General features: G+C 45.8%; 1 protein-coding gene across 3 annotated transcripts in view; it reads left to right on the forward strand.

The window, feature by feature from the left end:
• The window catches only part of CTNND2 (catenin delta 2), a 702327-nt gene that overhangs the window by 519494 nt on the left and 167192 nt on the right, over positions 1-15641 (forward strand). For all 3 annotated transcript variants that reach the window (XM_058680080.1, XM_058680081.1, XM_058680082.1), the window contains one exon: positions 4339-4552. In XM_058680080.1, coding sequence (XP_058536063.1) covers positions 4339-4552 — 214 coding nt within the window. The remainder of the gene's footprint in view (positions 1-4338; positions 4553-15641) is intronic.

The following is a 15641-nucleotide window of genomic DNA, read 5'->3' on the forward strand; positions in this document are numbered from 1 at the left end:
GATCCCATATGGGCACTGGTTCTAATCTCAGCAGCCCTGCTTCTCACCCAGCTCCCTGCTTGTGGCCTGGGAAAGCAGTCAATGACGGCCCAAAGCCTTGGGACCCTGCACCCGTGTGGGAGACCTAGAGGAAGTTCCTGGCTCCTGACTTCAGATCAGCGCAGCACCGGCTGTTACAGTCACTTGGGGAGTGAATCATTGGATGAAAGATCTTCCTCTCCATCTCTCCTCCTCTCTGTATGTGTGACTTTGCAATAAAAATAAGTCTTTTAAAAAAAAACATGTACAGCATCAAGAATGAGCCCTACTTGTGCCTGTGGAACCCTCTGGGCTGAGTAATAATGATGTATCAATGCAGATTAATCCACTGTGACAATGTGCCACTAGGGAACAGAATATTGCTAATGGGAGCAGCTGTCTGTGCCTGTATGGGCCCTGGGAGTAGATGTGAGCTCTGTGCATTCCTACCCAGTTTTACTGTGAACCTAAAACACTCTTAACACTGAAGACTGTTGAAAAACAGCTGAGAGAGAGAGAAACTGCGTGTTACATCCAGCCACACCTTTCCTGTTCTTCTGTTAGATATGTACTTTTACTGTGGCAGATTCTTCGAGTGTATTGTATCTTATTGTTATGTATAGATATGACATATTAGCTTGCATTTGCTTGATTGAATAGTACTGAATTTCAGTGCTTCAGGATGATGAAGGAAGCAAGGTGAGAGGATGAGCCAACGTGCAAGGACAGTGGAAGGAAGGTCGGGGACTTAGCCCAGGAAGTGGAGCTGTCACAGGCAGGAGCAGTGGCATCAGTGGGATGTACATCACTCGCTGTGTAGTGGGAGAGGAGGTAATGATGCCGTCTCAGTGATGACGGTGTCCCATCATAGCTCTTCAGAAGGTGGCGCTTCCTGTTTAAATGTCTGCAGACTTCATAAGATTATATAAAGGGAGACCTGGGAGAGCTGGGTGCAGGAAATGGGGGAGAGTGAAGCTGCGGGGAATGAAAGAACAGCCTTGGGACCCCTCCCCAGCACCCGGGGGAGGACTTACTGCCCACCCCAGTTTCCCCCTGGTCCTGTCGGGAGAGGCAGGTGGCAAGAGAGAGGGCAGTAGCAGGGATCCGGCCATCTCCTTTCTCATACATGAGTTTCTGAGTATTGGCTCTGACTAGGGTTTGGCCTCAGAGAAGAGAAGTGAAATTCTCACATTCTTAAACGAAATTCAACCATTCTCCCCAAAATGTATTTTTATGTAGGTGGACTGGTGATCCCCTCAAAAAAAACAGAAGAAAAAGCTTACTGTCTTACTTGTGTTTCTCCAAGTAGATGAAGAGAACTTAAAGGCTCATTATAAGCTGAGTATAGAGCATTGATTAGGGTCATGCTGCAAACATTGTGTTCTCGTTATGTCATTAAAAATTTATATTGCATTCATTTAAAATTCATTCTCCCTTTTAATGAGTTGAAATAACATTTTAATAGCTTAATTTGTTTGGTCATGTGATTGGGAAATATTTTGTCATCTTAGGAGTATTAATTTTAATATCCAGTATAGCTAATATATATATATATGCATAAAACACAGATAACACAACAGCACTTCAGAAAGTTTGTGGGAAAATGGAGTTAGAAGATAAGTTCCAGAAGAAGTGCGAGAAGAACACTCATAGTTCTGGAGACTTCTGATAGATGAATAAACCAATAAGCAGATTTAGTACACCATCTGCTTTTATTGTGACTGTTAAGATTAACTATAAGAATAGAGTATTAGTCTGTTTTTATTTCATCTATTTTACTGACCTGATCATTATCCAAAATATTAAACCCAGAAAATTTGCAAATCATAGAAATAATCACAAAATACCAACAAACAGAAGCATAGCATCCATAGTTCAACCTTTTACAAACAGGATATCCCTTCTGAGGCGAAATCAGGAGCCTGTGAGCATGAAATTCGTATCACTCACGGACTGACACTGACTTCATTTCACCTGAGAGGTGCCAAGCCCCGGGTGAAGCTGCTGTGGGTTAGGTCACATTGTTCCTGGCTCCTCTGTTCTTTGTTTAGCTGACCCGGTTCCTGAGCCACCTTCCCAGGTCCTTGTCCATTCACAGACTGGGCGAATAACACTGGACGTTGCCACCTTGCTGAATGGCTTTGTCCCCAAGTCCTTGCCTGGCCCCATTCGTGCACAGCCGTGTTCATGTTTTCTACATGAGGGACCTCATATCTGTGAATTCCATGGGGGTTCCAGCTTCTACTTCTATTTTGTTGATGAGTGGAAATGATTCCTGGGGCATTCTCTGCATTGTCAGAAACCCACCCCATGGGCAGGAAGCAGGCCCTTGTGTTTGTAAGCTGGCACAAGAGGGGATGTTGGAGTCCTTGGGAACACACTCTCAAGCAGGAATGTTACTCAACTTCAAAAAGCACATCTGAGAAGCAAGTGGCAAGTCACATGTTAATTAGCTGTCCTCATTCATTCAGTAAATATTTAGTGAATTTGTGTTTTGCGCTGGGAATGGTCATAGGAATGTTAAGAGTTGTCAGTAAGACAAAGATACCTGCCCTCCCAGAATGTGCATTCTAATAACAATAAAAGCAGGAAGAAAGGTAGACTACGTCCAGTGGTGTGAAGGACTCCATAGCAGGTGAGGGTAAATGAGAATCCTAATTGGGGTGTGATGTGGCTCAAGCAAAGCAGTTACACTCAGGAGAAAGGCAGCGGTAGAGGGCATCTAACCCTGCCCCCACACGTCAGTGGGATGAAGGAGTTTTCAGGAATAAGAGACTTAACTACAGAAGGTACCAATCCTTCGATCCCAGAGACACACTAACGTCTTATTTTAAGAAGCTATTACTGAGTGAGCCATACAATTTTCCCATGTAAATGCAGAAATATTCCAATGAGGATTTGCTCGTGTTCACTCCATGAAGTAGTCAGTGTCTTAGTGAACTATTTTGTTTCCAGTTTAAATTTTAAAATTGGTATCCAAATCAAAAGACAGGGCAAGGTACATGTGGAAATTAATTGTAAAAGCTGGTTTTTTTGTGTTTTTTTGCATTTACTTATAAAAAATTAACATTTTCTTTTGGTAGAAGGTACACTACAATTTAATGTTTTTTTGCTGTTGTTATTAACCAAACATGTGAGTTAAACCTAGGATGACATGGCCTGTCGTATTCTGTCTCCCTGGCCTCTGAGGTGAAGCTCTGTGTCATTTCTCTCATGTCTCATTTTAGCTTTGGGTTCCTTTAAAGTGTTTGGAATGTTTCCCCGCTCAGCCTAATTTTAGCATTGTACACATCTATCCTGTAGCCTTCAAATTTTATTTATTTTTATGTGAAGGTAGATTTACAGGGAGAAGGAGAGACAGAAAGATCTTCCATCCACAGGTTCACTCCCCAAATAGCAACAGTGGCTGGAGCTGAGCTGATCTGAAGCCAGGCGCTTCTTCCAGGTCTCCCTCATGGGTGTAGTGTCCCGTGGCTTTTTTTTTTTAAGATTTATTCATTTTATTACAGCCAGATATACACAGAGGAGGAGAGACAGAGAGGAAGATCTTCTGTCCGATGATTCACTCCCCAAGTGAGCCGCAACGGGCCGGTGCGCGCAAATCCGAAGCCGGGAACCTGGAACCTCTTCCGGGTCTCCCACGCAGGTGCAGGGTCCCAATGCATTGGGCCATCCTCGACTGCCTTCCCAGGCCACAAGCAGGAAGCTGGATGGGAAGTGGAGCTGCCGGGATTAGAACCAGCGCCCATATGGGATCCCGGGGCTTTCAAGGCGAGGACTTTTAGCCGCTAGGCCACGCCGCCAGGCCCAGTGTGTCCCGTGGCTTTGAACCATCCTCTTTTGCTTTCCCAGGCCACAGCAGAGCTGTGGGGGAAGTGGAGCAGACAGGACACAAGGCAGCACTCAGATGCAATCTTGGCTCTTGCAGGCAAGGATTAACCCGCCAAGCCATCGCACTGGCCCCTAGCCTGTAGTTCTTTAAAACAACAGTTCAGTTTGATAACTCTGAAGAATGAGGACCGTTTAATGCCTTTTGCATTTCCATCTGTTTTGTTGTCTGAGGCACCCATTACAAAGTTAAAATCACCTTTCCAAAATTCTGTACCTTGAAAGAAACACATTTGAATTTTTATTGGTAGGAAATTAAAGCAAGTACAGGCAATAAAACCCCTGGAGAATGCTTGTTGTTCTTTCCCTATGTGTGCCTTACTTCAGTTCAGTGCAATTAATGGCTGCAGATACTTCATGCAAGAAACATGTTTAGTCTGGATAGCAAAACCTTACTCTCCAAGGCCAAAGCCATGTCCTTGGCTCTTTCAGATCCGGAGACAAGGAGGCATCCAGCTGCTGGTGGACCTGTTGGATCACCGGATGACCGAAGTCCACCGTAGTGCCTGTGGAGCTCTGAGAAACTTGGTGTACGGGAAGGCCAACGATGACAACAAGATCGCGCTCAAGAACTGTGGCGGAATCCCGGCGCTGGTGCGGCTGCTGCGCAAGACCTCCGACCTGGAGATCCGGGAGCTGGTCACAGGTGGGCGGCTGTTTACCTGGGTGGCTTGAGGGAAGCTGCACATTGCTTGGCGCAGCTGCAGATCGTGTTAATAAAATGTTGCAGTCCAAGCTTTCCAAGGGCCACTAATAGAGGCATTTTTGAATGGGTAGACAACTGAGTAAAACAATGTCAGGTGTGACACATAAATATCGATCATTTTAAATAATTAAAATCCAGTAATGGTGACCCTCACTAAAATTCCATGCTCATATTTCAGTCTCTATCAGTTGATTTAGGAGGAGTTCAGCATCTTGTATTACCCCATGGTCATCGTGAAAATAAGCTGAGTAACTATTTCCAAAACTACACGACAAATGAGTTATTGGTTCAAAGGTTTTTGCGATTTAGAATGTGGTTACCAGCAGAGAGAGCTGATCTTACATAACAGTTAATTTCTTGAATAATATATTTATGCCTACCAACGTTTCCAATTTATATCATTACATATTAAGGAGTTTTTCAGAAATCACAAGATTGCAGTACTTTGAGGCTTGGTGAGAGTCATCATTGTGCCTGCCACGTGACAATATAAAGGATGAGGATGTAAAGCATTCAGCAGGTGCATTTCGTAGAATCCGAGGAAACATTAGCCATTAGCTGTTGTCCTTTGTTTTCAGGTGTGCGGTATTGCTCGTTGTTGCGTTAACAACAGAGATAATGCTTTTTCTCCTTGGTTGTGCTAATGGGCTGTGTAGGTGGTACTTTCTGGGTCATCAGAGTAGCTTTATAGGCAAGTATGTGGTTACTGGATTGTGACGTTAACTCTTAAAAAGAACTCTTTAGTTATTCTTGATTCCACTGACCTGGCTCAACTCCGCGGTCTCCTTGTAGCTGTGCTTGTACAGGGTTGTGAATCTGTGTGCTGAACGGGACACACAGCTCAAGCTAGAGGCTCGTGGATGTTTGCTTAGTCCCGGGGCAGGACACCCAGCACCAGTATATTTTCCTAAACTCACACTCTTTAAGATGACTGTCACACCTCACTCTGCTAAATTACAGCTGCTTTTTCTTTCTGTAAGGGGGAGGTTGTTTTTATGGAAAACAGCAATCTTTCACAGTTAACACTAAATGAGCATTGGGTGACAGTCAGGAAAACTAAAATAATTATCCATGTGGTTATTATTATTCACAATTATTAATTAATTACGATCAGTAATATCCGGGGTCATTTCATGGCAAGGACAGTTTACCTGTTATATCTGCACACCCATCTCTGTTTTGTGGACTATGTATAAGTTGGAATTGCCCAAGAGAGAAAGGATGCTGTAAGTGCCATGGCAACGTGGCACTCCTGGCAGTAAGACCTTGCCAGTGCATGTGTGAGGCCGGCAGAGCAGAGGGCAGCCTCACACCTTCTGCTCATACTCTGCACAACTGCGTTGTGTTTTGCAAAGGATTGGATTATTAAGGTGCTAAATATACCTTGGTAATAGAATACTAAATTTTCTACCATTGCCTATACCTACAATACCGTGATAGATGGCAGGATGTTGGATTTGTGACTGTGGCTAAAGGACTATACTATTGTGATAATACAGGGAATAGCAGAGGAAGGGGGGAAGAATGGAGAGGAAGGAGGGGGAGGTGGAGGGGGAATCCTTATATCCACAAAACTGTATCATAGAGAATTTTAAAGAAAAGGAATGAATGAAAGTAAAAAAAAAAATTTACTTCTCAAAATAAAAAAGAATGGGATTTCACTAAATTCAGGATTTGTTCCAACATGAATTCCGAGGACCCTTCAGCTCCACTCCTGACAGATCCCACAGGCCCCAATTTCACCTCTGGGCAACACACGGAGATTCCTTCGTCAGTTCCATTTGGAAACATTTTCCATCTCCCAGGGAGGTTGCCTTTCTGCCGACCCTTGTGCTGCAGGAAGGATGCTGGTACCTGGGGACACACACAGTGCCTTCACCTCTTACTCTGCTGTTGCTCAGAAGAATGCGCGTCTGTACCCATGTGATGACCCCGTCTTCTGCATCAGTAGCTGCTTCACCTCCAGTCTTAGAAGAAAATGCTGTTTTCTGGGGTGACCACCAGACTGATAAGGAGTGGGAGTGGTTCGCTTCCAAACTCAGGCACTCCACAGGCAGAATCTGATTGTGCCTGGCTGGACTTCAGCTAGGAATTGCACTTGTCCCAAAGCAAAGCATGTTGTTGACATGTTCTCAGAAGTTGCTGGTCCAGGTTTCTGAGCAGTAGACACAGCAAACAGCGAACCCCTGGGTCAGACGGACACTCTAGAGAGGAAATTTGGAGGATTGCCTCTGAGAACACTTGGTGTGGGAGGAACTGCTGATGTGAGCTGGTCCTAGTGACCACCCGGGCTGAGCCCTCCGGGACTCCGCTGGCTTCTTTTCAGGCATCAGATCGCTGATACCAGTCCAGACAAAGATGCCTCCACTGCTTGAGACAAGCGTGAAAGGAAGGTAAATGAATGCCCTGCAGAGAAATTTTAGAAGTCATGTTTGCCTTCAGCCCCAGTCATGGCCACCTGTCAGAGTGCGCCATGAAAGCCTGACCCGCTTGGCTTTGTAGAATGGGAGTCTGTGTGTTGCTATAGCTAACCCAGCTATAGTAACCTCGAGATTGTCACATCCTCCATTTCTCGAGACTTGTGCTTCCACTTCCACTGCCTGCCTCAGAGACCCTCGTCCCTTCCCAACTCTGGGAGTCCCTTCAGGAAGCCTTCCTAACCATGTGGCTCTAGATGCTCACTGCAGGCTGATGTCACTCACTGCTCAGACGTCCTGGGGTGACCAGTGCGGTTCTGCACCTTGGCCATCTTGTTTCGCACATGTGCAACATGCGCATGCTTCTCTCTCGGTGCCCAGTGTTGGGGTTGAACCCTGCTCTGAATGGCCAACCTTCTGCAGTATTGGCTGCTAGGTACTTACGGGTGCTTCGCTGATGATGTGGCCACCTTGGAGACACGGACTTGGCAGGCAGCAGGCCGTCAGTGGCTCTGCAGCGGAGAGCAGGATGGAGGGCTAGAAGCTCCCTTCACTTCTGTCGGTGCAAAGCGCTTGCACAAATGCCGTTTGGAGTTGGGTTAGATACAACAGTGAGTTGCAGTGAGTTCAGTGTAGCAAGGATGGCATCTTTCACTTGTCTGAATGTCTCCAGTGGACTCGGTAGAGTGGCCAGCAAGGTGCAGGAATGCAGTGTGTTCCAAGTGCCCACTGGACAAGGAGGTTTTTGCTCCACTCTCTTCCTGCCTTTCAGCTCAGACAGGAAAACAAGGTGTTAGAAAAACTTTACAGGGGGAGGGCTCCCTTTAAATCTCTCCCTAGACACTTATAAACTAGGATTGCTGCAAAAAGAAAGAAAAATTTTAGTGATTTTTTAAAAAACAAAATAGAGCCTTGTTTATTAACTAGATTTTTAGGTACGACCTCACTGTGTACCCACAAGGTGTTGGAGGGCTGAGTGATAAATAATGAACACGAGAAGAAAGGCCGATCACGGAGTGCCTGACACTATTTACAGAATATTGCTTGGCAAAGTGTTAGAACAATGATAAAATGCTAAAATTGAGGTATTTACATGCATTTACATTCAACACGTAAACATGCATGCTGAAAAAAACCCAGCTGCCTGTCTGTACTGTTATCTGTGCCTGGCAGAATGTGTTTGCCACTGTCTGTTAGGCCTGGCAATAAATAATTTTCTTCCTATGCAATAATTACTATGAGATGATGATCAGAATTTTATTTAAACGCAGTTGAAGCTATTACTTGAAATGCTGCTTAAGAAAATAAACTTTGATTAGAGATGCCGCATGTCCTTTGAGTTTGACTAATATAATTTTTCTCTCTCTAAATATGGAAATAATTGACCTCTATTTTGAAATGCCCAACTAAAGATTTTAGGATGTTTGGCAAATCATAATAAAACAGTTGTACTAAACCATAAAACTTCATAATTAAGTTTTATTTCTGTGGAAAGCAAGTGTCCAGAGATCTGCTGTCTCGACTCCAGAGTATTCTTCCATCTCACGCCTTGCAAACACAAGTGGTGTTTCTTTTTTTCTCAATATTTATTTTATTTTTATTGGAAAGACAGACATACAGAGAGAAGGAGATACACAGAGAAAGATCCTCCATCGGCTGGTTCACTCCCCAAGTGGCCACAATAGCCAGAGCTGAGCTGTTCCAAAGCCAGGAGCCAGGAGCCTCTTCTGGGTCTCCCATTTTGGTGCTGGGTGACTAGGCTTTGGGCCATCCTCGACTGCCCTCCCAGGCCACAGACAGGGAAGTGAATGGGAAGTGGAGCATCCAGAACATGAACTGCTGCCCATATTAGACCCCAGTGTATGCAAGGCAAGGACTTTAGCTACTAGGCTATGACACCAGGCCCCTGTTGTTTCCTTTTAATTAAAGACATCAGCCACCAATTTTAGCTCTGGCCACGACTTCAACCTTTAGTAGTCTTAGTGTGCCAAAGCCCTTGCTTCCAGGTTCCTCCATCTTCAGGGCAGGTTGGGGTACTGTCCTGTGGACGGTCCATACCACCATCCTGGATAGAATTACAGTATCCTGGGAGCATGCTTTAGTGCGTGGGTAAGACATCCACACCCACATCTTCGCTTCAGCTTCTGAGTCCAGATTCCTGCGCAGTAGAACCTATGAGGCAGGGGAGATGGCTCAAGTGACTGGTTTCCTGCCACTCGTGTGGGAGACCTGGATTGACTGCCCAGCTCCTGGCTTCGGCCCCAATGCTGCAGACTGCTGGAGAGCAAACCAGCGTTTAAGAGCATCTGTTTCTCCCTCCCTCCCGCTCAAATAAATAAATATCTTCTTTCCCCCACAAAAAAAAGCCTGCTCTCTTAGGTCTTATTCTGTCTCTCTTGCTTTAATCTCTTATACATTCCTAAAAGAGAGCACTCAGGAGATGCCAGCCTGGACAGGCATACATGACGGCTGTTTGCTTGATATGGAACCCTAGAATGAAAATTATTTCTCTTGAATATTTTCTACAACTTAATATTATTCCCAATATTGTCAAATCTCTGATGAGTGTATCTGAATATGTGCCTTTTTGGAACTTCATTGGTGTTGAATACTCTCAACTTAAGGAATCACAGATTTTTTTTCAGTATGAGAAAATTGTGTGTGTGTGTTTAAAATCCTGCTTCTCTTCACTCTGTCCCTTCTTACTGAAACTAGTCAGATTGTAGCCTCTTTGATCGTTATTTTTGTACATAATTTGGAGTGTCTGGCTCTTTTGGAACAATTTTTCCAGTAACTAGCACTTTTTTTCTCCAATATATCTATGAGAACTTGTTCAGGGGAATATTATCTCTCTGTGTTTTAAATCTAAGAAGTCTGTGTGTTCTCTGTGAGCAGAATGAGCTCTTGGGAAGAGCAGTCCTGCCTGGGTCTTGCAGAGGGGCTTCTCCAAAGCTCAGATGACAGTGGTCACCTTGAGGTTCTCCCCAGTGAGTGTGTCTTGGTGGACAGTCTGGCCTGGGGCTGAGGGTGGCACTCTACCGACTGACTGGTGTACTGGGAGTCCAGGTGGGAGCAGAGAGTGAGGGTAACCTTGCTCCTGGTATCCTCCCTTCGCATTGCTGTACCCCATGTGCCCACCTGCTCAGAATGAGAGTTGTAGGGTTCCACCATCCTCCATGGGTACATCAGTGGCTGAGCTGGCTTCCCCTTGCGGCTCACCTCCATCCATTTGCATGTTGCAGAAATGTTACGAATTTCTCATCTGCTGACTTCCTCCCTCCATTCTTGTCCTTGTGCCATTATGTCCCTCGTAAATAACATCTTCAGCCCGGCAGGAATTCTGAACCATTTGCTAGAGAAAGTGTAAACATTTCTAAATATGATGTCCTTTGCTGATAGGAGCCAGGTTGGAGGCATTGCTTTAAATCTGTCATGCAAGCAAGCTTGCTAATTCTAGAGAAGTATATGTGGAATATTAACTAAACACCTTGTATAGAGAAGACACTGAAACAGGGGGATATCCCGAACTGTCCCTCCCATCCCGTTTTCTTCTTTCCCTATGGGCTGCCGTTGCCTACAAACTGATCCCTCCCCAAAGCAGGAGCTAAGCGTCTGGGACTGGTGTGACGCAGTGGGTCAGGCCATGTCAGCATCCCACAGCACGATGTTGGTTCGAGTCCTGTTGCTCCTCTTCCAATCCTTCTCTGTGCTAATGTGCCTGGGAAGGTAATGAAAGATTGCCCAAGTGCCACATAAGTGGGGGCCCTAAATGGAGTTCTTGCTTTCATCCTCACCCAGTCCTGACCGTTGTGGTCGTGTAGGGAATGAGCTGGCAACTAGAAGTGCGCGTTCTTGCACTCTTGCTTGCACTCGCTCGCTCTCTCTCTTTCTCTCATTTGCTCCCTCTCCTTCAAATAAATGAATCTCTTTTCTAACATGATAGTTTAGGGCCTGTCATGATAGCTCAGTAGCTGAATCCTCGCCTTGCGAGTGCTGGAATCCCATATGGGCCCTGGTTTGTGTCCCGGCTCTTCCAATCCCCATCCAACTCGTTGCTTATGGCCTAAGAAAGCAGTCAAGCATGGCCCAAAGCCTTGGGACCCTGCACCTGCTTGGGAGACCCTGAAGAAGCTCCTGGCTCCTGGCTTTGGATTGGCTCATCTCCAGCCATTGTGGCCACTTGGGTTATGAACCAGTGAACAGGAGATCTTTCCCTCTGTCTCTCCTTCTCTCTGTAAATCTGCCTTTCCAAAAAAGACAAATAAATCTTTAAAAAATAGCTTAAAATATACAAATAGAAGATAGTTTTTGTTCTTGGGATTTTTGGAAGGGATCACATGTAACTCCTGATGGCCAGTTTATATATTACAGCTAGAGGCACTGAAATGAGTTAGGAAATCATTTAACCCAAATTCAGGGTTATTATGTTCCCCAAATTCCAAATTAAATCCCAATGTCGTTGCTTTTATGCCCAATGGTGTTTTATTGCCCAGTATAGCCAACCAGTAGTTCTACAGTAACATTAAACAATACCTAAAGATAAAAATGAATAGAGACGTTTCAATAATGAAATGCCAGCAACATGGAGATGCCTTGAATGTTAATATAAACCCCACAAACTATCAAATTCCCAAGGAGAAATTAAAAATCAAAGTTCAAATCCACTTTCATGTTGAAGTCCAAAGGCATTAAAGTTCAAAGGAATTAAAGTCAGAAAATCAATATCTCTTGCCATTGTGTGTTAAAGTTCAAAGTCCACAATTCTTAAGTTAACAAGGTGTAAGATGCACCCTGCTTGAGTTTTTTCCCTCTGCACAGTCATGGCCAGTGGGGGTTCGTGCCCTGTGGGGTCTGGCTGATGTCTGTGTTCCTCACATTGGAATTCCTCACATGCATTCAGGGCCTCCGAAGATGACCATTTCGCTGTCAGCTTTCTTCTCGCCATCCAGTGACTGCTGGCCCTGCCCATCCAAACCCAAGAACCATGGCAAGCGGAGTTAACCCAGGCCAGCCCATGCAGAGGCTGTGGCAGCGACCCAGGGAGTCTTGGTTATTGATTGCTGCAGTAACTTACCACAGATTTAACATCTTCAAGCAGTACAGACAGATTATCATCACTATTCTGCAACTCAGACATCTGGCTCAGATCTCACTAATGTCAAGGTGATGTGGGCACCGTGTTCCCTTCTGAATGCTCTGGGGGACAGTCCACTTCTCCCCTTTTCTGTTTTCTAGAACCTGCCCACTGTTCTTGGCTTCGGGCCCTTGGCTGCTGTTTTCAGATGCAGCCAGCAGGTCTGACATTCGTGTCCTGCTCGCCTTTCTGCCGCTGACCCCCACGCGAGCTCTGAAGCAGCAAGCTTGACTGTGTACATGGCAGTAGCTCCTGGTGCCCTCTGCCCGCAGCCAGCCAAGCTTGTGGCTTCTGCATCATGCACACCCCCTGGACTCCTTCAGATTTCCACACAGGCCTCCTCACTGGAGCCGGACAGGAAAGGGGATTGTGACAGGCATGGTTCTGGTTCAGCCGTTGACAGCACAAGCACACTTCACCCCAGAGCTTTCCCAGGCCCCGTGAAGAAGGATGTGTGTCAGCTGGCGATGCACCTGCCGCTGCCGCACTTGCTGAGAGCGATTCCTCAACCCCTCTCTTCAACAGCAGCTCTCTTCCTCTGCTTTTCACGGTGGGTTTGATTGCATCTCCTATCCCTGTTCAACCCTCCCCAGCGCTGTGGCTGCTCCTGCTGCGGCTGAGGGTGTGCACCTGCAACACAGATCACTGATCGATGTCCTAGGGTCCCTTTCCCTGTACGTGTTCCAAGTAGGCTCTGAGAACCACATCTTTCTAGAAGTTGTTTCTGGTGTTGGGCCGTGACATGCTTCTGAAGCTCATTCCCCTCTGAGGACCCCTGAAGCTCTTAAGGGGGACGCTCAGTTTTGTTTCTGACTGTTCCACCTGCTTCTCAGGTCGAATGCTTTGTACTCGGCATGGGCACTGCTAGAATCGAGGCTGGGCTGCCCTTTGCTTTGCCTTCAATGTCAAACTCAAAAGCATTGTTGTAAAAACAACCTGTTTTTCTTATATCCCTCCAGATTCCTCAGTAAAGATAGAGAAAATGTTGTAATTTTTAAGCTCTAGGGTCTATAACTACTCTACTCATGGACGAAATGTAAACAATTGGGCCTAGTTAAGTACCGTGGTTTGTAGAAGCAGGTGACTGGCCCTCAGGTCATAGTTTATATAACACACGATTGCACCCTCTCTTCCACAGCCAGGCACTGACAAAAGAGGCAGAAAGCTAAAGGATCAACTCATTACTCCTAGGGGTCAGGTTGAAGGCCAGGCTCCAGACCTCTTACCTAAGTTAGTCAGCTCATACAGACCTAAGAATTAGAATGAGCCATAAGGCACAGGCAGTAGTTGAATCAGGTAGCCACATGCCTCCTCTGCCAGTCCTCATGCCATACCATGAGATCCCTCATTCCCTGAAGGGCCGAGATGGGTGAAACCTTCAGACGACTGGGATGAGTTCTTCCACCTCTCAGGGCAGGGATGAATGTGAGTTGGGAGAGATTTGTGTTGCACTAACTGTGCTCCGTTCAGGACTGGGGGGCATCAGGCCTGGGAAAGAATCATTCCCCTCTAACACATTGCTGTTACTTCCATTGTATCACGGAGAGGCAGAGGAGAGAAATGTGCTCGAACTTTCTCTGGACATTCTTCATAAAGACATTGAGCTGGTCTTGTCTGATAGCGTTTGGACCAGTTCAGGGTTATCTGTCTGCAGCAGCTAGCCGGGCTGCATCCACGTGCAGAGAGAAACATCACACTGCTCTCAGCACACACGTGATTCCCAATTCCCTTCCTAATCATGATGGAAAATCGACACTGTGGGCTTCTGCCAGTCCCAGGGGGAAGAAGCAGCTCTGGACTCTGTAGACTGGGTCTCATTCACATGTTAAACAAATGGCTTGCTTTTAAATGCCTACTCTATGGATGTGAGATTTAGGTACTTTGGATGCGAGCAGTGAAGACCCAGACACCTTCCATCCACACACCAGCCTGCTCTAGGCTATGGTTTTCTTCTTAATGACCAAGACCCTGGAGCCTAGCCTGCTTGTCTAGGAGGCAGATGAGGAGGGAGAAAAGAAAAGTTTGGTTGAGAGGAGTCTTGGTGTTTTCATCGCATTGCAAAGCCATGAGCTGTATCACGTGCCATTGGAATTTTGCATTCCATGAACACCAATGAGGAGTGTTCCAAGGTAAAAGTCAAGAGACCTGCCTTACGGAGCTTGTGTTGTGTGGTGGACGGTACAGACGAAAAATTGTGCCGGGAAAGAGTCTAGCAAGCTAAAAGTTTAGAAAGTGATGGGATTTTTTTTTTTTTTTGAATGAAACTCAGCTTCAGGAAACAATGGTATATTATTCTCTTGCCCGTCAATGGTAGAAGGCTACAGGTGAATGGTACCCACCTGAAACTGTGGGCCAGCTTCCTGGTGAATTAGAAGAAATTGTCATGCAGATAAAAAGACCATGGAATAATTTCCAAAGCAGTGACTGCCTGAGCCAGGACAACAGATATCTTTTATTTTAGGGGAGATGAGTGTGTGAGAGGAAGTAATTGCCATCAGATGTAAAGATAATTTTAGAGTAACACAGGTGCATTTCAGAAATATGCTGTGTTCTAGGTTGTCATGGTGATTCGGCTCCAGATTCTGGGGTGTAGATTTTAGGACTAAAACGAAGTGAAAGGGGACTTTGGGGTCCTCGTTGACGCATCTGTTTAGGCGTTGCTTTCTCAGGAGGGCCTGAAGCAGTCCAGGCTGGCTGCGGGTTTCATCGCTCCCTGGAATTTGAGTGACAATCCAGAAGGTGGTGTTGGGAAATATCAGATTTTAGTCTTGAAACAGAAATAAGTCACCATGAACACTTAGGAGGTGTTCCGGGCATTCTCGGGGGTGGTGACAGTGTGGCTCTGGGCTCCTTCCAGGCAAAGCTCCCTCTGTCTTAGGGTAGGACTATCTTAGTAGGAACTAAGATGGTGACAGCAGTGTCCTACGGAGCAGGACATTTGGGTAGAATATGTTTGGAGGGGTAGTACTCATTTTTGCTACGGTAAGGCACGTCTGATGACATTTCTGTCCATTCTTAACTGTGGACAGAGTAGAACGTGTTCTACTGAGACCAGCATCCCAGAGACACCAGTGTCCTGGGAGCCTGAATGTGTGTCCCGCCACGTGGGTTCCTGCAAGTGGCTGAAGCCAGATTCCAGGGCTTGTTCACAATCATGGCTGGCCCGTGGCACTTGTCCTAGCTTGCTTTGCATTGCTGGTCTGTTTTATATCAATGATTTTCCCATTTTTCCATTCATAAGAGACCTTTATACTTGATTCAAAAATTGTTTTTTTTTTTAAGATTTATTTATTTATTTATTTTTTTATTATTGGAAAGTCAGATATACACAAAGGAGGAGAGACAGAGAGGAAGATCTTCCATTTGCTGATTCACTCCCCAAGCAACCTCAACAGCCAAAGCTGAAGTCAGGGACCCAGAGTCTCTTCCAGGTCTCCCATGCGGGTGCAGGGTCCCAAAGCTCTGGGCCATTCTCGAC

This window comes from Ochotona princeps, chromosome 23 (genome assembly GCF_030435755.1).
Source record: "Ochotona princeps isolate mOchPri1 chromosome 23, mOchPri1.hap1, whole genome shotgun sequence".
Classification (NCBI taxonomy): domain Eukaryota; kingdom Metazoa; phylum Chordata; class Mammalia; order Lagomorpha; family Ochotonidae; genus Ochotona; species Ochotona princeps.